The sequence below is a fragment of the Oreochromis aureus genome, linkage group 8 (genome assembly GCF_013358895.1).
Source record: "Oreochromis aureus strain Israel breed Guangdong linkage group 8, ZZ_aureus, whole genome shotgun sequence".
NCBI lineage: Eukaryota > Metazoa > Chordata > Actinopteri > Cichliformes > Cichlidae > Oreochromis > Oreochromis aureus.
Genome location: NC_052949.1, coordinates 28,076,500 through 28,099,464, shown reverse-complemented (window position 1 = coordinate 28,099,464; position 22,965 = coordinate 28,076,500). Strand labels below are relative to the sequence as shown.

The following is a 22,965-nucleotide window of genomic DNA, read 5'->3' as shown; positions in this document are numbered from 1 at the left end:
AAACAGTAAAATCGAGACAGTAATGTTTAGAATTACTTGTCTACTTGTCTGGAGTTATTAGTGTAATTTGAAGTTTTGTAAATTTGTACAACAAGAAACTCATTAAATGGAAAAAAATTATTGGAAAGACAAACATTGATATATTCACATTGTTAAACGTCATTCAGACTGACCACAGGGTGCGTTTGGAATACAAAATCCTTCAGTAAGTCAGTGCTGAAACCCTGAATAAACTAAAAAAGTAATTTAGTAAGTAAGCACATCCTAAACCCCTGATTGCTGCACATGTCTAGTGCTGAAACATGATTTAGCAAAAGTCCAAATCAGTTATATTTCTTGGAGCTGTTACTGACTTCTGACCTTCTTTTAGGGATTTTTTTTTTTACAAGGCTCTTGAACAAATCACATTATTATTACCTGTAGGTTGTTCACCCACAATCCTCCTGTAAGTGAGTGTGTGACTGTTTACCAGAGGGAGAGAAAAGCTTTTCAATACTGCCAACAACAGCAAGCAGCCAAGGCTTTCAGCTCTAATACTCTGTCGCTTCATTAGCACGAACAGTGTGTATCTGTATATGAGTGGGTGTGGGAAGGAGAACGAGGGAAGAGCAGCGTTGATACTGTCACTCGGGTACCATTATGCTTAAAACAACCCACACAGTGGCAGACAGAGTCTGAGAAGCAGTTATTAATATTTCTCACCTGAAATAAGCATTTGTAGAAGATGTATACAGTATGGACTGTAATTGTTTGGTGGGACTGAAGTCTCCTTTATGGGCACATGAAAGACACAATTTCTATTACGGGACCTTTTCAGGAGCTTGGCCAAGCGATTAGCACTGGAAATTTTTTGTCTTTTATTTTCAGTTTAAAGGTTGTTTTAGAAATTCATAGCTGATGATTGAAAAAGGGTTAAAAGAGAGCATTAGCATCAAACAGGTCTTTAAGTCAAGTGCCACATTTTGAAAATGTATTGATTGTTCAGGGTGAATTTTTATCTTGCTTGATGAGATTCTATTTGTTTTGACAGACAAAGCAAACACTGTTGAAAACTCTGGTTTTGCACCTTGCTTCTCTAATTTGCTTCAAGAGATGCTACATTTTGACCCCTGAGGATTAGATACAGGGCCACGGCTAGTTTTAATCATCTTCTTCATTCATCTGGATAGACTCATGGTTGAAGTGTTCCCTAGACTGAGAATCAGATGACCCGAGAGAGTGAGGTAGAGATTACCTCTGCACATTTTCCTAAGGATTTAAAACGACATATAATCCCACATACATACTTGCTTGTACATGTTCTCCGTTTAGTCTAGTGAACAGTAAAAAAATGCAAATATTTAAAGTGTTGAATTGGCCCAGCCACTGTATTGATTGAAATGGAGATACAAAGGTAGGAAACTGGAAGAAAAGCTCAAGCTCAGATTCATTTTGCCACATACAAAGAGGTTGCTTCACTCATTTCTGTTGTGTAAAATACAGCCTTATTGGTGGGTTATCCTCATTAACCCTTGAAGTCATTATGTTTACATTTTCCTTTAAGACATCCACTCTTTTTTAATACAGTCATCTCCACAGCATAGCTATCTGCTAATAGCGGATTAAGTTGAGTTGTGGATATTTTTACCTTTATGAAGTTATTACTGCAATTGTTACTCCATTTGTTCCTGATTTTCTACTCACCACTGTGGCTAGATAGTGACTGAAAACCTTCCTCTGAGGATAAAGGCATGATTTCCTTGAGTTGCAAGGTGTTTATCAGGGTGGCAGGTGGCGAGATTTGCCCTGAAATGCCAAAAATGAATATTGAAAATAACCGAGTCTCTCTGTGGATCAAATGTTCAGGAGGGATAAAGCTAAAACTCAGATAAGGATAAGTTGCTAATATAGTGCTGTAGTTCACTACATTCAAAATTTTTCACTGTTGTCTTTTTGTTTTACTGAATTGGTTGTGTTTCTTTGAAAAATTATATATATTTTTTTAAATTTGCAAAAGAAAATCTAATACTCAAATAGCAGAGCCATGGGCTGAAGACATTTTTAATAGCAACCGGTGGTGCTCTTTTAAACTGGAAATTCTCATATATGTCATTTAAGACCAAAATGACAAATAACAGGTGATAAAGGTAGGCATGTTGGATTACCCATTATGGTTATGTGGATCAACAGATAAGCAATCAAGTCAGGCTATCTGTACTTTTGTCATGTGGCCGAGTCACTACCTTGTGAAACATCGAAACATCTTATATTTTCTTGACTTGTTGACTCTAGAGCAAGATAAGTCCTGGAAGTATTAATTTGTCATTAATGTTGTGTCATAACAGGAAAATGTCCACAGTATTTTGTGATGCCAGATAATTCAGTCAAAAGTATTTTTGCTGATTTAGTTTAAATGAGCCACCACTGACAGCCTGGATTGCTCTGGAGAAGCAGATTAGGAAAGGTGTGTTCAGACATTGGTGCCATACTATACACTGAAGGCCCTTTCACATAGGACGCCTCACAACGCTGTGCACTGAAACCCATTCATGTCTATTGCTTGCGCCACATAATAATGGTTTCCCGCTGCACCAAGCAAAGCGTAAGTCAGGAGTAGTCTTGTGCATGCTGCGGTCACTATCCCGTGGTACACTACCAGTCAAAAGTTTTAGAACACCCCAATTTTTTTCAGTTTTTTACTGAAAATTATGCAGTTTAATGTCTCATTGCACTCTGAAATGAAAGTATAGTACAAATAAGCAATTGGAGTGAAAAAAGAAATAATGGAATCAGTTTATGTGGTAGCCATTTTGGTTCAGCGTGCCTCTCGCTCTGTACAAGTCACCAACTCTGGATTCAGCAAAACAGCCCCAGACCATCCCACTTCCTCTTTCATGTAATTGGGATAGTTACAAAGCTTTCTTCTTTATGAATAACCAATACAATTTTTTAATTCAAGATTCAAGATCTTTTATCTTGAATCTTTAATTTTTTTAAAAATTAAACATTAGAACATAAAACAACACTCTCACTGTTTTTGGATGTTTTAATTTCTTTTTGAAACATTACATAAGTATGTAAACATTTAAAAAAAACTGACTTAAAAATAATGATGTTGCTATAGTGAATTTATTGGGGCGTTACAAAAATGTGTACCAACTGCAGTCCTTAAAAAGAGTCAACTAAACTGTTTTTTTGGGTTTTTTTAAATTTTCTAAAAAAAAATTTGTCATAAAGATTTCACTAGTGAGGTAATTTTATGTCAAATATGGTGGTCCCCCCACCTGTCTGCAGTTGTTTACTTTTGAAATGTGTGTGGGCAGGATTGAACACTCACTGAAAGTCAAGTAACAACTGCTACAAGGTCTGCAAAAACATTCATCATTGTCGACAGCTTAAAACATCATTTGTATCACAATAAGTATTCAAATTTTCTTTAGAGTTCTCTTTTTCAAGTGATTTCAGTGAAATGTCAGCAACGCAGTTCTCACTCAGTGGCACAGTTACCTAATAAGTTAACAGGTCACTAAATTAGCGGACTGGATTCACTGCGGTAGCTGAGACAGACTGGTAAGATTTTTGATACAATGATTTAAGTTAGCTTCTTTTTGTATGGCTAGCTAGATGCTGAAATACTGCAACTTCCCTGTAGATCTTCCATGACATTACGCTCATTCCAGTGTTGTGCCAAATTTATGTAAAAGTAAAAAGTTGTCAGAAAAAATGTTCTCAAGTACAGATACATGAAAGTTCTACTCAAGTACGGTAATTAAGTATTTGTACTTCCCACGGCTGCTCTCCTGTCTGCATATAAAGCAAGTCAGTCAACATGAATACATTTTCATCTTACACACACGCGCACACGCACACACACACTGCTAGTCTGACACATGCAGCTAGTCCCTGTACTTACAGTGGAAGGGGTTAATACACTGGAAAGACATTTACACCTACTGGAAATTTCCAGTTTTCACTTATGTTATTAATGTATCACATATTGTTATATTGTTAATTTATTTGAAAGGACGAAAGGCTTGGTTTCACAGATATTTTTTAAACCACTGTGGCAATCTGTGGTCTCTGTCTGTACTTAGAGGAATCATTCCCATTCACTTAATCATAATTCTGTTTAGACAGCCTTTTTTCCTGAACTTTTAGGTGACACTTCCTAACCAGTACTCTCTAATGTCTCTGCTTTACTTTGAGTAGTCCACAGAGTAGTCCACATCCTCTTCCACTGTTTCATCCATCGCCTAGCTTCAGTTTACCCTTATATTTTATGTTATTCCACCCCTGAGAGTGAAAGCCTCTCCTGGCCGCCAGCTGGTATATCCCAAACCATTAACAATATGACAGGAGGCGTTATCTTGACTGGCATGTTTATTGTTCTGTTGACTGGGCAGTGCTAATGAGGCACTCGCACACTGCTGGGCCAGCAGGATTATCCCAGCGTCACAGGACAAGCACAAACACGACCCGCTGTCACTGACCATTTCCCTCGGCAGCCAGACACACATGAACACCCACTGTAATCACGATGCCTTCAGGTGTTCTCAAAACAAGCTCTAAATCTTGTGTTTAAAAGCTGTAAATTCTGTTTCTAAATGCATTTAAGCAGAAGTTATTTTAAATTTTAAATTATTTTCTTTTAATCAAAAAACTAAAGGCTGGAGAGCCAGATATTAACAAGCGATTTCGGCATTTGGCATACTTCATGCGATGGAGCCACTACACTGGGGTATGATCAGAATGGGGGGTGAATGGGTATCCCAGAAGGTAATAATGAAGAGAGTCGACCACCCACCGTATAGTCAGGCACTCCTCTGCTAGACTATACCTGGCCTCTTGCTCCAACAGTTTTCGGGTGATGTATACCACAGGGTGGTCGACCTGAGCAATACAGTGTCACCCTTTGTCACCCAGTGAAAACTGTCTTAGCCTACCCCCTCTGTTGTATAGGCACTGCTGACGTTCCTGGGCCTGGAACAAATTCTCCCATGACAACCTCCCCACTGTGTATAGCTTTACTCTCAGGTCCAGAACATATTGAATTTCATTCTTAGCTAGACTTGGATCTTCCACTCAGTTTTTTTTTTAATTAGGTCAAACACCCACTTTGGCCTCCTGCCAAACAGTAATTGAAAGGGGGAAAATCCTGTGGGGGCCTGGGACACCTCCTACACTGCAAAACAACAGATGGTCTAGTGAACAATCCCAATTGCATTCATCTTCAGCATTCATTTTGAGCTGTACTTGGACCTTCCACTCAGTTTTTTACTTTAAAAATCCCAACACCATTTTCAAATATGGAAATCAAAAAATAAAATTCCACATTCACTCAGACTGCGCGCTGGCTCCAAATTCTGATCATGTGTATCATGTTAAACTGTTTTCTTGTTTAGTTTTGTTTTTCAGAAGCATTACAAAGCATTCATTTTTGGCTAACTGAGTAAATTTTACATAGTATAGGAAGGTCCACACATACATATAGAAACCCATACTAAGTATCTGTCCACCTCTGCCATATAATTGTGGCGAGGCATAGATCAGGGATATGGTATAAATCTATTTCTAAAGTGTAACCATGCTTAAGTGTAACTGTGAAACTCCTAATATTTAAGTATAATAATTAATAATAAGAAGAATTAATAATTCTGATTCATGATGCGATTCAATAAGTATACCTTGAGCAAAATCTATGTACAGATGCTTTTTTACACTTGTGAAATTGTAATTGTAAAAGTAAATTATTGAATAAAAAAAAACACAATTCTTAGTACAAAGATTTCCTATACAAAATTTTGAACATGGTGACAAATCCGGTCGATTTGTAGCTAACCAGTTAAAAATAAATAAATAAAAAACAAATATATGTGCCATTAAAGACCTAACTTGAACAGACAGTATATGACCCTGAAAGAATAAACAACACTTTTATGGACTTGAATAAAACTTTATATTCACCACAGATAAACCCATCAAGCAAACAAAACTTCTTTTTTCATTTCTTGACAACTTAACCTTTCCGAAATGACCAGATAGTCAAGCAATAGCACTGGATTCAACACTGACATTGTAATAACTCCAGGAAGCCCCGAAAAGTATGCCCAATAATAAGGCTCCAGATCCAGATGGATTTCTAGCAGAATTCTACAAAGAATTCTGGACAATTCTGGTAACGGTATTCCACAGACTGCTGCAGGAAATCAAGGAAAATGGCAGGCTACCACCAAATATGAATTCTGCCAACATTAGTCTCCTGCTAAAACCAGGCAAAGACCCACCAGCTATCGTTCAATATCCCTTATGAATGTGGACCTTAAAATAATCTGCAAAGCTCTCTCAAAGAGATTAGAGAAGATAACCCCCCTCATAATACATCCTGACCAAACTGGTTTCATATAATGCATGCACTCATCAACAAATACATGTAGATTACTTAATTTGGTAGACTATCCATGTAGTAAAAACACTGAAACCACAATATTGTCTCTAGATGCAGAAAAGGCCTGTGAATTTTTAATTTCTAACTTTACACAAATTGGTTTTGGAAACTCTTTCATAAACTGTTTAAAAATATTATACATTTCCCAAACAGCTTGTGTCAGAACAAATGACCAAACATCCTCCAGCTTATTTCTCCAGAGGGGCACCAGGCAGGGATCCCACTCGCCCCTTCAGTGTTTGCAGTTTTTATCAAACCACTAACAGCAGGAATTAGACAGGCTATAGCGATTAAGGGTATAAAATGCAAGAGTGTAGAACATAAGATCAGTCTCTATGCAGATGATGTGTTACTTTTTCTCTGACACTCACAAACCACTCTCTCTGAGGTAATTACTTAATAAACTCTTTTTTCAAGAGTTTCAGATTATTCGATAAACTGGTTAAAATCTACAGTTCTTCCGATTAATTGCTTCTTCCATAATTATTCTTCCACCCCACTGCAATTGGGAAATATTAAATATTTACGTATTAATACCTCTCCTATGCTTGGAGATTTAACTACATTAAACCACATCCCACTTTTAAAGAAAGTAGCAGATGATCTGGCTAGAGGAAATCTCTACCCATATCACTCATGGGATGGGTTGTTTCAATACAAATGATGGTCTGGCCAAGAATCAACTATTTATTTTCAATGATCCCAAGTAAACCATTATCAGACTGGTTTTCTCTGGAATTGTTTATTTCTAAATTCCTTCCTAAATCCCGCTTATTAGCTTAAAAACGCTACAAAGGATAAAGGACTAGATCCGCCTAACTTTCAACACTATTGTAGCCAACAGGCTACAATTCATCTCAGGATGGTTAAACCACACCTGCTTGATGAGCGGGGTGAGAGGTGATCCAGTAATGCTGCACTAATGAATTAGACTAACTATTTACTTTAGCTACAGTTAGTAAGTTAGCTAAAGAGTTGAGATGCTGTGTAAGACATAAATAAAGCTAAAATACAAAGGTTTGGACACTGTTTTGCATGTTTCCCTGCTGTAGGGGTCTCTGCAAGCATACAGGGCTCTGACAGGGTACAAGATGACAACTTTGGAATTCTACTAGAAACAGTCGATCATATTTGTTTGTCAAAGCTAAATCCAGGGCAAACTAGGCCAAATTAGCGTTTTTAGCTAACAGCTACAATAAGCATAAAAGTTACTGTACGGCTATCAATTGTTAATATGACGTTTGTTCTTATACATGTAATACATTTATTACCAACCTGAGAGTTTATCCGCTGGTCATTCGACATGACGAATGACTTCTGAAGTCTTAATTCAGCTCAAGACGCTGTAGATTCCCGTCAGTAACACTTTCGGTCCGCTAGTAAAACGTAGTTCTATTAATCTGCGCTCGTTTACTCTTGAACCGGAACCGGATGTAAGTTCCAAAAAACTGAATTTTGGAACTGAAAATGAATTGTAGAACTGAAACTGAATGGTGAGAGTGAAACTGAAATTATTCGAGAGCTGAATTTTTAAAGGATAAAATGCAGTTTCAAAGCAAATGAATTCATTTTCAATATATAAAATTCAATTTCAATTTAGTGATGATCATTTTCAAACCATAAATTCAATTTCAAATTAGACTAATTCAAATTCAGTTTTCAAAAGCATTTATTCAAGTTACAATTCAGATTCAATCTGAGCAATTCAAATTCAAATTTAACTTATTCAAATTCAGTTTCTGATGGCACAGATTTCTGCCCATACACTATGCAATAATATAGGAGCTGAGATGTTCCAAGAGAGATGGAGACTAAGACCCTTTCTTACTTACATTTACAGTAGAGGCTTGTCATCCATCCACCCCCACCTTCACTATATGTTGAGATTATGGCTCTGCAACAATGTCCCCTTTATTCTTATCCTGTTATGATCGTAAGTGCTGTTGTAAAAGGTCATGTAAATATAACCTGTGGGCTTGTTCTGTTTTTCTTATTGTGGAAAAATGTATAAAACTGGCTGTAATTCCTAAACAGTCAGTGCTTCTGTTGCTGAAAATCTGCCCTTCAATTACATCATGCTCGATTCAATAAACAGATAAATTACATTAATTGAAAACGTAATGTAATCAGGTTCTGATTAAGTTTCATTCAAAACATAAGTACTCATGCAATTGAATTATATATTATTTTATAATTTTTGGAAATTAAATGTTCATTGATCAGTATGACCACAGTTATTCTTAAGATCACTTTGAAATAACATCCAGACTCAGTTCCTGACTGGCTATATGATAACAGTGTGGTGCTGACTGGGCTACAGGCAGAAGTCATGGCATACTGTAAGCACTCTGGAAAAATATGAATGAAACTAAACCACACCAGAATAACGTAGTATCCTGTGTAGATACACTATGCCACTAAACTTGACCCCAATTATAGTGTTGCGCATGACCTTTACTTTGTCCTTACTCACAAGGTGGTAGCATGTTTCATCCTTTATTTATGTTGCAGAGATTGGTGGTTGAGTGTGATTTTCAATAGGCTCCATTTGTATATCAACTAGGACTAGAATTCCTATCACAGCAGTCCCTGGTTTATGCACCCTTGGGGATGCATAAACCAGAGACCTTTTTGAAGCCATTTACAGACCTCCTTGTATTTGGCTGCTTCAGTTCGGATTCAATCACCCTGTCCCCGATGAATGAATCCAACAGCATAATCCTGTTATTACTACAGCTATTTGACCCATTATTAATTTAAAAATGTTTTTTAGTCTAGCTTTGTATGTTCTTAATCCCATTTTTTCATCTCAGTTATCTCAGTTACTTGTGCTTGCCAGATGTGGGAGGTAATGAAGTTTAAATACTTTGTTACTGTACTTAAGTAGAATTTTCAAGTACCTGTACTTTACTTGAGTAGTTTTTTTCTGACTACTTGTTACTAGTGCTGTCAGCGTTAATCTCGTTAAAATGACATTAACACTACATCGAGTTAGTGCAGATCGCCCCATGCATGGGGCTTCATGGTGTCAACGCGTTAGTGCAGTTAGCTCGTTGACTCGTTAGCGCCATGTGGTTGTGTGCAGTGCTCTCTATATAATATATCCCTGTTTTATGTGTGGATATATATTAAAGTATATGAGAAAGTATTTTGATAAAAATTATAAATCTTTGCAAAGCTGGTCACTTTAGAATTTGAATTTAAACTTTAGAATTTACAAGCAATCAGCATTTAGGTTTTTCTATCAGATATCAAAAGCACACAGCAGTTAAAGCTTACTAATTACATTTCTCTTACTGTGAGTTTGGCAGTTCTGTGTTATAAAAAATGCTCAAACTCATTGGCCAGTACTAGGAATGGGAGTTGATATGAATGTAGTTATTCCGATTCCATTATTGATATCACTTACCAATTCAGTTCCTTACTGAGTCTCATTAGGTTCTCTGGTTCCGCTTTGAAAGTCACCAAGCAGCATACAGACATTACATTCATGCAAGTTAATTACATGCTGTTTGGTCAAATGTTTGCACTTGTTGGAGGTTGGTGTAATCAGTGTTGGGGGCCATTACTCAAAAAGAGTAATGTATTACACATATTATTCTGTTCTTAAATAATGTAGTACATTACGTAATTGCTGGGGAAAATATTTTTTTATACTACTTTTGTGTTTCTCCGTAAAATGATATCAAGCACATTGTCTGATAACTGATTGTAAGGGTACAAAAAGAGGCTGCAGCCTGACTGTTTATGTGTTTGTTACCTTTTGAAGTTCAGGGTCTGGCTGCTTTAACATCACTCTGGGTTCTTCTCTAGCTTATTGTTAGCATGCTATCTGTACAGACACTTGCAAAGAGCCCAAGTTGTGTTAGTAGCATAATGCAGTTGTTTCTGTGCTGAAACAACTGCAGTTTGCACTTTACCATCACACTCTCATCCTTTTGTAGAATAAAAATAAAAGTAATGTCCATATCCATGCTGTAGACCTCACTACTGTTAAAGTGAAAATGTAACACATAAGTGGAATGAATAGGCAAGCAGACTAACAACTCCAAATAAGTGAACTACTGGGATCCAGTTCTCAACAAGAATCAATTCTCAATTCCCATCCCTAGCCATTACTGTGTGACCTCTGTGCAAAGGTCTCACTATCTCATCAGTGCAGATGATCACCTGCTCTTGTATTTTGTGTTGCAGTGCCATCATTCTGGGGGCTGGTAAATTCAGCCTGGAACCTATGCTCAGTAGGGAAGAGGCAGTCGCCAGTGAACATCGAGACCAGCCACATGATCTTCGACCCCTTCCTTACACCCATAAAGCTGAACACTGGCAGACGCAAGGTAAAGAAACATATGTTAATGTTTTTCTCAGTTGTCTGCTTGATGGATGCTGGTGCTCTCTTTCTTTTGTATGCTCTTTGCACCTCTATGATGTCGCACTACATTTATCTAATGCTATTGTGTTGGTTGCTGTTGTACAACTATTGTTGGTTGACAAGGTGTGTGTCCCTGATCAGTGGTACCAACTGTTGTTTATGTTGGCAGACAATGCAAGCTCCTTAAGATAAAGTGCAGCTCACTTCACCCATTCAGCAATACACAATCCTTATGTTCTGGCTCAAGAAAAGCTTCGACTTTATCTTAAAAGCTTCACAGATGATATCCTGCAGCCTAACAGTGCTTTAGTCAGTGGTTTCTTTTGTGATCTTCCCTGTACCGTGGTGTACAAGGACAGGACTCTTTTTGATCATGTGCCATATGACAGCAGCTAATTAAGAAGAATTCACAGATGGTGTGTTTTCAAAAATGCACACTTGCATTCTGAAATGAATGCTATGATTAGTTGTTATGTTTATATTCTAGCAGAGTACAGTGTTAGCCTTGGGCAGTGATAGTGCAAACGGGATGCATTGCAGATTATCACCTATGGTATACTGCTACAGTACATGTCTTCATCTAACGGATCTCGAAATAAAGTGTTTTCCTTGATTTTTAATCATTTTAATTATTTAGGATTCATTGTAGATCCATCTGCACACAGAGAAACAAGGTGGAATTGGTTGTGAACTCTGTGATTAAAATAGTCAGTTGCATTGTACATGTCTTGCAAAACTTATATCCGAAAGGGAACTGGTTGTGGTTATATGTTGTGGTTAATCAGTAAGGGGCTGGCAACCCTGAGACTTTCCTAACCAAAATGAACTAAATACATAACATCCAGGTGTCTTAACAGAAAGTGCAATTTAGTTTTAATATAATATAAAAACTAATAGCTAACATAATGTGATGCTTATGTGGCTATCGGAACTATTTTCCAAATGCAAGAAAAAAACTAAACAAACAAACAAAAACACAAAAACTGCAATCTACATCATGTAACATGCAAAACAATATGTTTTGCAGCTAAAATGACAGCTTTCATTAACTTTTTGGTTTTGTTTTTTAAGTCAGTTTTGGTTGGTGAGTTTATTGTTTATTTGCTCTTTTGAATTTGGTCATGAAGGTAAAAACAAACTTTTCAGAGGTGGGAAACATGTTGATCACAGCATGCAAAGACCTCTGGAAAGAGATTGATTGTAATTAACTGTCAGTAGCCCACTCTCACAGCAAAAATCTCCAATAGTGCAAAACCTGTTGGTTTTAAAATAAAGGCACTAAATTTGAGAGATGCTGCTATGTTGTTGCATTTCTTTTCCTGTTCTCCTTTTTTGTTCTTCCCCTGTTTGCATGTTCTCTCCATGTTTGTGTGACCTTTCTCCAGGTACTCTAGCTTTTTCCAACAGTAACATGCAGTTAGTGGAGTTATGTTAATTGGTGAATCTAAATTGCCCATAGGTGTCGTTGTCTCTCTTAGTCATAAACAGGTATTTATTCTTGAAGGAATATCTGCTTTTAATGTCTCTGAAGACTGTAGCAAACAATAATCAACAAAAAACAATAATTAACATTAGGAAATGTTGCCAGATCCAGTTCAGACAGCTGGGGCATGCTCTGGTCATGCCACACATGTAAAGAAGACCTGGTGCTGGTTCATTGCAAGCCTCAATCTGTGTGGCAATGACCCTCACCTGCATCTGTAACTGTCCCAAGCTTGGCTGGGAAATCTACTCAAAAAAGTTGCGTTTGCTCCCCAAAATGCAGATGTGAAGGTAGCAAATGATTGTTCATCCTGTTACATGCCAGCACACCCTAAGCAAAGCATTAGGCAAACTGGTTGCTTTAACTGCCTGTAGTGTATTTTTTAGCTGTTTCCGGTCTTCTTCTGGAAGGTGTTGGGCTCTGCTAGAGCTTTGTCAGTGTTTCTGTTTAAAACTTTTCATAATTTCTAGACACAGCAAAGGAGCAGAGGGTGTCGGGTGTGGTGGAGTCAAAATATGTGGTTCGGTTGGCTTCACTGAGCAATTACTTCATTGTACTAGGGTGGTTTGCTGCTTAATGTGAAGCAGCTGACATGAGAATTAGCACCTTGTTACCCAAAGTGGCAGAGGTTAACTATCTGTTAGAAATGAAATGATTCTCTTATGAAGTGAAACACACAGAGTAGTGAGTTCCAATGCGTGTATTTACTTGCAAGGAAGCAAATGTCTATACGAGTGCTTGCTGGGGCAATCCTGTGACTTTTATTTGTACACTTCGTTCAGTGTTGTCCTGGGAACATATGTGTGTGACGCGGTTATAAAGAAACAGTTAGCTGCATGATAACAGATAGCAGGGTGGCCACAACAAGGTCGGAGAAATAGACATATTAGAGGAACAGAGCGATAGAGATTCATTCCTTTAGCTGGAAAGAGCTTTAATTTTAGAGCGTGTTGCTGAGCTTTAATAATTTTTCTATAATTTCCCTCCTTTTTTTGCTATACTCCTACATAATAGTTTACAAAATGCAATGTATTGTGTTTTTCTGCTAATACATCAGGCTTATCTTGCTTCTGTCATTATTGCATTACACTTCCGTACTGTCTGCAGTGTCATTATAAGCCCTATTTACATCATGCATATCCCCCGCCCCACCTCTGCCAGTAACACATCTAAAACTATACTACTCTGTCTTCAGAGAAGTTGCACGCAGCTGCTCAGAAAGCCCTTTCATTGCATCCAAAGTGTGATTCAGAAAACTCTGTTGAATAGAGGTATATAATTCAATCTACATTTTTATTGTCACCCACCAGAAAAAGACTGACTCAAACCCTGCAGCCATTTGATTTCTAGCTTTTAACTCGTCAGGCACTCTCCTTGGAACACCAATGGCATGGATGTACACACCTTCAGACTCTAGGGAAGATAATTCCCGTTTTGTTTATTCCATTTCTCACTCCTTTGCGACTTGGGTCAATTGCTCAAAGTCTGGGAGGGTGAAAATCTTAAAATGCATGATCAGAGAAGCTAGGGCACAGGTTTCTTTCCTTTAAGAGGGGAGTCTAGCTATCAGTTTATGATCCACCATACATTAGCCCTTCCGGTGGTATGGTTTACAAACCAATCCTGTTGTAAGGGGAAGTGGCTCGTGTCATGTCATAGGTGACATTGCACCAGCTTAGGTCATGCAGGTCCTGGCCTTGCCCATTCCCATAAAAACATTGTAATTTCCATGATAACCTTTAGCATTAAGAGGGGGTTGGAGTTTTACAGGTGGGCAAAAATAATCAAGAGATTTACAGGTCTCCCTGAGGGGCAGTGAAGTGCTTCTAAACAACTGTTGGACCATTACCGATCTCAGTCGAAAAGGTGATGTAACCAAGGTTGGCCTAGCAGGTGCACACAGCACACCTAGAAACATTAATTTTGGAGGCAGTCCAAAACACATTTTTTTTTTGTCAGTGTAATCCGTCTCTATTTCTACTACCTCTTCAGCATTTGTTATGTTTAAGGTCATTACTCATGTGAGGTATGTGCTATGTACTGGAATGTTAGTTTGAGGTGGGAAATGTTAGCCACCAGTACATTTATTTTATAATATGTGTCTCATGAAATGGGAGAGTTCTGCTTCTACTTCCTACCTGGAGAATGGCTCTAGTTCAGGTATACATCTACTTGTCTCTATAAGATATTTCTTTGATTTTTTTTTCATAATTTGTAAAGGTTTCTGTCAGGTTTATATGGTTGATTGTCATTTATGCTTAGAAATATTTACTCATATATGCTCAGAGTTTATAATCGATGTCATATTGATAGGGGTCTGATCCTTAGTAGTCTGCAAAGACTGTGTGTGCATTCCAGAGTGTTCTGGCATACACACTCAGATCCTAGGGTCATGGGAAGAGGTTATATCTTCTCTTACTGATATATGGTATAGCAAATACATCCATATCTGTTTTAGTCTTAGTGCCTTTTGTTTAGATGAACTGCTGGACTTCCAGACCAGCAGGTTTAGGGAAGTCGTTAATGGGGTCACATTCTGACCCCTCACACACACACACACACACACACATAGACGGTACTCTTTGTTCACATGTATACCTATGTAAGACGTCATGTGTTAATGAGCCTATGCATATTCATGTAACCTCAATAAAAGAGCAGTGTTACGAGGGAGCAGACAAGAGCAACTGAAGTCAAGTGGAAGGAACGACACTTGGCTCGGGCCTCCCTCGTTTACGAGTAACACAAAGAACTTTGCCTGCTTGGTGTCTAATGCTTTTTGCTGTTGTATTAAAATTCTCTCGTTCCAGCGGCAGATCTGTGCTAGACAGACAGTTTCATTTATTATAGATACTGCCCCTCCTACTGAGACATGACTAGGCTAATGGCTACGTATCTAAATAAGCTTTTGGTTCTATGTATTTCCCTTCAAAAAACTTAAAAGATCTGGGGTCATCAAAACACCTTTCCTTTCCCAAAATGTGAAAAACTCCTAACCTTGAAACATACTCCAAATGATGTGAATCTGCAAGGAAAACAAAGTCTAACATGGTTTTTCCATTTAAACCATGTATCCATATACCTATAGGGTCAAATATATTGTCTTTTGTTTTATCAATACAAGGTGAAAGTGGGAAGAGAACTCAGCTCTTTGGGCCAACCCTGTTCTGCAATATTTAGCTGTTGCAAGCCTAACTTTTTGAGACTTTCTTGTCCAAAAAAAAAAAGATTAAAACCATTTGATAATTAAGGAATTTATTTCTAAATTTAAGAGCTTTCAGACCACCAGGTATGGATGAACAGTATCAAATGCAACTGAAATCAACAAATAGAATCACATGACAAGCTTTTGCTTGGAAAGAGTAATGCTGACAGATTTTTTTCATTTACCACAGTCGTATTTCGTTATAATGTAGAAAGACATAATGTTTGAAGTAAACTTCTGTATACTGCCATAAATTGGAAGTTCACTGGTCTGGGACAAATAAGATCAAAATGGCCTGTGTATGCCTCGTGATTTAAAATAAGTTTGACATCCCTGGTGTCGACAGTTAACTTTTTCTTTTTTGCCCATTCAAGAACTTCTGTTAATGCAGCTAAATCAGCTGCCTGCACAGAGAGATGATATGGCCATGTGTGGGCAGTAATTGTATCTGTTAACGTAACCATGCAAACCCACTAGCATTAGTGCTGTCTGTTTTTTTTTTTTTACTTAAGCCATCAACAAATGAGTGTGAACTTATTTGTCAATGGTGTGTCAGCACAAGTGAGTGTTCTTTTTTTAAATATATATTTTTTAGATTATTGAATCAATTACACACCGAAACCTAACGCTACGCCAGCTTCTAGCTTTACTTGACAGTGTGTGGAGTAAACCCAATGACACAAGCTCCTAAAAACCTTAATTAAAAAAAGAATTTTAAACTTTTACGACTATGAGCAAAAACAAATCCGACTGAGCCCAAAACCTGTTGAAAATCTGTGTGCTTATAACAAAAAATATAGCAATTTTTTCTCAGTATTTTTTTTTTAACTGTTTTACTATATAAATCGATTTACTGCAAGCAACATGACTTTTAAGAGAGTTAGAATTTTGCAGAAATGCTTCCAATGTTCCCGTGTTTCACAAACCCATTACGGATCGGGCACAAAGAGAAAAGATATTTCAAGCCGACACTGCTGGCTGACTTCTGGCATGGTAAGTGCTATTTTATCCAGATACAGACCAGGCCTGGCGTAGATGCCACTGTTTATGTGATAGCATGCCACATCTGGCCTGATTATAGTTTGGTTTATGTGACCCAGGCTTATAGAAAACAGGTCTGGCCTGGATCCGGCATCAAGCTGGCACTTCTGACTGGCTGGTGTCATGGCAGGGTGTATGTCAACCAGATGTGGGCCAGGTCTGGCAAGATAGCACTATTTTAGAGCTGGGCGATAAAACGATAACGATATGTATTGCGAAATAACTTTTTCTCGATAGAAAAATGAAACTATTGCGATAGACCTCATCTCTCTCTTCCTGTCTTATAAAAAAAACCAATAGCCAATAAAAATTAAGTAGCGCAGAGCCGAACCAATCACAGCCGCAGCGTCACGTAACTTGTTACGTACAGCTCAAGTGCCAAGGCGCACGTGTGTATTTGTTTGAGAATCAGACAGCCGCCGTGCCGGGTTTTTGGTGACCAGAATACCGAAGGGAACACAGATGACGGTTCCAATGTCGGAGAGATTGTCGAAAGGAAAGGCCAGAGAAGTTCCGTGAGTGTGGAGGTATTTCGGCTATTTGAAGTCTGACAAAAACAGCGTAACGCGCACTGTAAATTGTGCTGAAAGCATGTTCCCACAAAGTCTGGAAATACAACAAACCTTTTTTATCACCTGAAGCAGTGCCACCCACTGGAGCACGCTCAATCTCTGACTGAAAGCGCTAATTCGTCATCGAAAACAACCAGGGGAATCCCTGTGAAGCAGCAACAGTCAATTGAGTCGGCTTTCGCCAGCGTCTTACCATATGACAAAAAAGGTAAGAGCCATAGCAACATAACGAATGCCATAGCTTACTGTCTTGCTAAAGACATGCTACCAATAAACACGGTTGAAAATGAAGGATTCAAGCAGCTAATTAAGGTAATGGATCCTCGTTACCAACTCCCTGGACATGAACATTTCTCTCAGACAGCGCTTCCAAAGCAATATTATGTAAGTTGGTCAATTTTGTCTCTTTTTCTGTAAAATAAACTAAGATTTATTTTTAGAATTAATATTTTGTTTCTAAGTGGAACTGACAATTTAGTAGTCTGTTTTGTTTGTTCTATTTTGAAACTTAAACGCTTTAGCGGCTGCCTTTTGTGTAGATTGTAATATTTGCCTTTATTTTGCATAAAACTGGTGGTGGTCAGAGGGCCCGGTGGCGTCAGTGTCCGGCAGCCTCGCCTCTGTCAGTGCGCCCCAGGGCAGCTGTGGCTACAACGTAGCTTGCCATTGCCAGTGTGTGAATGTGTGCCTGAATGGGTGAATGACTGAATGTAGTGTAAAGCGCTTTGGGGTCCTTAGGGACTGAGTACAGCGCTATACAAATGCAGGCCATTTACCATTTTTACCATAAAACTGAAGCCTCATTTTAAGTACATCTGCCCTGTTGAACTTATTATGGAAAATGAATATTTAAATCAAAATAAGCTTCTGATTATTTCACATTTTATTTGTGAGCGACATCACATTTAAATCTTACATATATAGTTATTTGGCTTATATCGTGATATATATCGTTATCGCCTGAAATGAAAAAAGCATATCGTGATATGAAAAAATCTTATATCGCCCAGCTCTACACTATTTATGTTCCTATTTTCCTATTTTAGTTAGAAGACCCAAATGCCATGTTGCAATACTATACTGCTATGGTAGCCAACGTTAAAAATGCAGGTTTGACAGGTTTGTGAGTGTACAGTTTATCCAAAACCTAGTGAGTGTTTACTCATGATTATGTGGCTGTAGCTCAGTAGGTAGAGCAGGGCATCTACTGATCGGAAGGTTAGTGGTTCGATCAACTAACTGGCTCCTCCAGTCTGCATGTCAAGAGTGTGCTAGAGCACAGTGTTGTATAGAGCACTTTGAGTAATCCAGGAGAGTAGAAAAGCGCTATATAAGAATCAGTGCATTCACTGTCTGAACAGAGTTTCATCATGCTACTTTTGCACTATTATGTTACGGCACATGTTGTTATTACATGGCTTGATTAAGGTACACATTAGGCTGACATTTGGGGCCAGAGCTGAAACTGTTCTGGGCCAGCATAGGGCCAGCAGTTTGTCTGCAACTGGCCCATGGCTGCACACAACCTATATATGGTCCACATACTGCAAAGAATGACGGCCCTTTGGTGGCCCAGATCAGGTCTGCCAAAGGTAATCCACACATGGGCACATTGTGTGAGCCAGATCTGGGCCATACCAATTTTGCTATGTGGGATACAGAAAAATACTTTCGGTGACAAATAATTTATAATGGTGTGTGGGTCTGACAAACATGGAGCTCAGGGAAACACCCCTCATTTACTGAGGATTTATGGGATTTCAGCAAAGTGTGTTTCCCTCTGTTCTGATAAGCATAACTTCAAAAGGTTGTCAGTTTTGGTTTATCTCCTTTAAGTGCACTGATTTTGTTGCTGAGGTTGTACAGTTTAACAAAGGTACATATGCCACCAGTGATGGCAAACATTGTTTGCCAGGGCAGCGTGGGAACAGCTCCCAGTCTGTGGCATTGTCACACTTAACTGCAATTGCCCCATTTTCCTGTCTGTGGTTTAGACACATGTGGGACATCCAGTCACTTGTAACATAGTTTACCAGTGTCTCTGTTATTGGAATGACAGGTTGCACAGACCTGCAAACTCAAAGTTTCAACAGCAATGTTGTGGATATTTCTTTGAAAAATTGCTTTTCATACTTTGTGTCAGGCCCCAGTGAATGTTTATAATACATGGTGCAGTGCATGTGAGCAGGGTCAAGTTTGTCTGCATTTTGTGGTGCCCTATGTAGCACTAGCTTATGCAAGGACTCCACAACACTGGCTGGTCCTGAGAATATACATATATATATATACAAAAAAACTTGAATTTTATAGTGTTTTTTTATTGGATAAAATAAGTTTAGTGTCACCCTTATTATTGTCAGCTATTGCCAGAAACAGCGGGGGTGTCCAAATTCAGAGGCTGCATCCTCCTGAGGACTTGGCCTTCGCGGGTGGGCCGGGTCCTCCGAAAAGCCGGGTAGGCCGGAAGTGAGCGACTGTTAAATTGGATGGTCTAGCCTTCAGAATTACGTCACGAGCTCTCTCGGTGGACTGAAACTCTGTCGTCTGCTCTTTGCTATCTAAAATATAACCGGACGCTGGCGTAAATTCTTGACCATCTCACACTTCTGTTTAATCAGTTTTCTGTTTGACGTTTATTCAGCTGTGTGAAAACCCCGGAGGAACCCTCTCGAGGGATTAATAAAGTTAATTTGAATCTGATCTAATCTAATGACTTTAATCTCAGCCAAACCTATTTACTCACAAACAAATAAAAGACTGAAAAAAGCCAAACAATAACATTTTTAAGTTATCAAAGTGACTTATATATCATGTTTAACCTGAGTAGCGAAAGACCGCGGGGGTCTGAAAACGATGAAGCCGGGAGTTTCCTGTTCTCACCAGCTCAGATAGTTGAAGTTCACACAGCTACATTCTCGCCTGAAAATATGTTAAAAGTTTATTTTGCGACCCAGAAAGAGAAATAAGAGTAATATTAAAACTAAGTAGCTGCCGCCATTGTTGGAAACTGGAATTGGCTGGGCCGCGCTATGAATTCTGCGATATGGTTTTTCAATTTTGTTTTCCAGGTGAAAAATCTGGAGAAATTCAGGAGAATGGTGGCTCCTGGAGATTTTCGGGAGAGGCACTGAAATTCGGGATTCTCCCGGAAAAATCAGGAGGGTTGGCATGTATGTGCAATACGGAAAAAGCTTTTTGGTCTGGTTCTGGCTTACTACAGTTACTACCTATCCTACAAGTTTTTTGTTTTACATTATTTTGGGTTTTTTTTAAATTGTGAATTTTATTTATTATGCTAGTTTCATATGAACAACTCAGTGGATCGCAGTTTTTTTAATGTCTTCTGACCATTACTCCTGTGGGTCCCGGATCTGTAAAAAAAGGTTTTAACCTACCTGTACAGCACAGGGTTTTGCGGTGGTCCCTGACCATTTCTTACTCTCCAGTGTCCTGAATGAACAAACTATGGATTTGGTCACTCTCCCGGTACTTTCCTGCTGTAGGCCTCACCACATTTTATGATTGACAGCTCAGGGTCTTACAGGAGTCCCAGACCTCCCTCGCCCCATGCACGGTATTGGTCAGCGTTGGCAGAAATTAACAGGAGAGTTGTTTAAATCTTCCTCAAAGGACCAAGGTGTTAGAAAAATTCCCTTATGAAGTGAGACACACAGAGTAGTGAGTTCCAAGTTTATTTACTTGCAAGGAAGCAATAGTATACACAGTAAACATCAATGCGTGCCGGGGCAATCCCGTGAGTTTCAGTTATACACATCTTCCAACATTATCATGGGAACAGGTTTGTGTGTGATGCTCTTACAGACTCAGAATCATGTACAGGTCACAACAAGGCCTGAGAAAAGTACAGATTAGAGGGAGAGAGAGACAAAGAGGGAGAGACACATTCTTTCAGCTTACCAAAAAGAGTGTTGCATAGCTTTAATAATTTCTCTATCACTATCTCAGAGTTTTTTTGACAAGTGATAGGAGAGTAGAGTGGGAGATCAACAGACTGCTATGGCTGCATGTTGGACCCTGTTGTTTTCTTATTCTCTCTTATGGTCATGAGCTCTAGGTAAAGACAAAAAAAATAAGATATCAGATGCAAGAGGTGAAACCGAATTTCCCCTGAAGGGTGTCTGTGCTAAGCCTTAGAAATGAAGAGCTCAGTCATTTGTGGGGAGCCCGAATACAGTTGTTACTCTTTGCCTCTGCTTCCTGGGTACATTCTTGACATAGGTCAAGTGTGTCAGGCAGACCCAGGACATGCTGGAGATATCTCTAGGCTGGTTTAAAAGCAAGCAGTGTTTGGGTTTGACGTAACATCAAAATATATATCGACAAAGTCTTGATATATGGTCAATCATCCAGGTAAGAAAATCCCCCAAAATTGATTCTGTTAATCTGGGCGTAGCGTTTTCAGTGGTAGAAATGTTTCGTCACTCATCCAAGTGACTTCTTCAGTCTCAGTTGTCTACAGGTTTCCTCAGTCTTATAAAGAGTACATTTGCATAATCACAGAAACTAGCAGTACTGCTAAACAATGAGCCATCTTGTCAGTTTCGTGATCATTAATATGCAAATTGTCATGGTCACTGATCAATGGCCATGAGTACCATTCACAGAGAGTTGGGGAATGGCTGCAATCACAGCACTGTGAGAAGGTGAAAGTACCCTTAGACCCCCCTCCTTGATTCAGAGATGGTCTTTTCCTTTTCACGTAAATGACCTCCTTGACTCGCCGCTCAAACCAACGTTCCTCCCTGTCCAGGACATGTACATCCTCATCATTGAAAGAATGTCCACTCGCCTGTAGGTGTAAATAGACCTGTAAATAAAGTCCTGCCCTGATGAGGTCGCTCTTAAGTTTTGTGCCATCAGCTTCGCCACAGGTTGTTTGGTTTCCCTGATGTATAACTCCTAGCAGTACTCCTGGCACTTAACAGCGTACACTATATTACTCTGTTTTTGTCAGGGGGAACTGATGCTTGGGATGGACCAATTTTTGGTGCAGTGTATTTTGGGGGTTGAAAGCCACAGATACATGGTGTTTAGAGAAAATGCGTCTCAGCTGTTTCCATACTGCTGACACATAAGGGATTACTAAAGGTTTTTGCTTAGGCAGCAGCTGTCCTTCTTCTCTCCTGAATCACCTGGAGCTTTCTTTAGGTGCCTTCCCAGCTTTGACAAACGTCCAGCTGGGATAACAACATGTACTCAGGGCCTTGATATGATGTTCTTGTTCTTCCCTGGGGTCTGTATCTGTGGGAATGGTGTTCGCTTTGGGTTGTGGCACCCTGATAACACCCAGTTTGTGCTCCAGTGGATCTAAGGCCATGTCCACACTAATACGTTTTTGTTTGAAAACGCATCTTTTTCTCTCCGTTTTGACCTTCCGTCTACACTGAGACGGCATTTTCGGTCAAGGAAAACGCAGCGTTTTGTAAACGCTCTCCAAAGCGGATACATTTGATGTCAGGGGAAAATTTCCCAAATAGAAAGCTGCCAAAGTAAAACAGAGACACAGTGAGACAATATAAAAAAATCATATGTACATGGGTGAACTCTCTAAAGAGTCAGAGAGTCACACCAGTACTCTTCTTTATTGCAGGTTATATAGGCATGTAGGTTACACAGCAGACGGAGGCAGTCTCCGCCTGTTCTCAGAATATATTGCTTAACTGACAAATGCATATCTTACTAAACATTCTGTCCGTACTATACTAAACGTCTGCTTAAGTGGCATTTTCCGTTGCTCTTTGCACAGGAACTTGTCTTCACAGGCATTTGATAAGCATAGGCAAGGTTTCATGTTTTATCAGGGTGAATCGTCATTCAGAGTTTACGCAGTTACAAGCAAAGCATATT

The 22,965-nt window shown here is 38.9% G+C and overlaps 1 protein-coding gene across 1 annotated transcript in view; it reads left to right on the top strand.

Moving 5' to 3' along the window:
• The window catches only part of ca10a (carbonic anhydrase Xa), a 305,283-nt gene that overhangs the window by 98,795 nt on the left and 183,523 nt on the right, over positions 1-22,965 (top strand). The window contains exon 3 of the mRNA XM_039616256.1: positions 10,619-10,761. Coding sequence (XP_039472190.1) covers positions 10,619-10,761 — 143 coding nt within the window. The remainder of the gene's footprint in view (positions 1-10,618; positions 10,762-22,965) is intronic.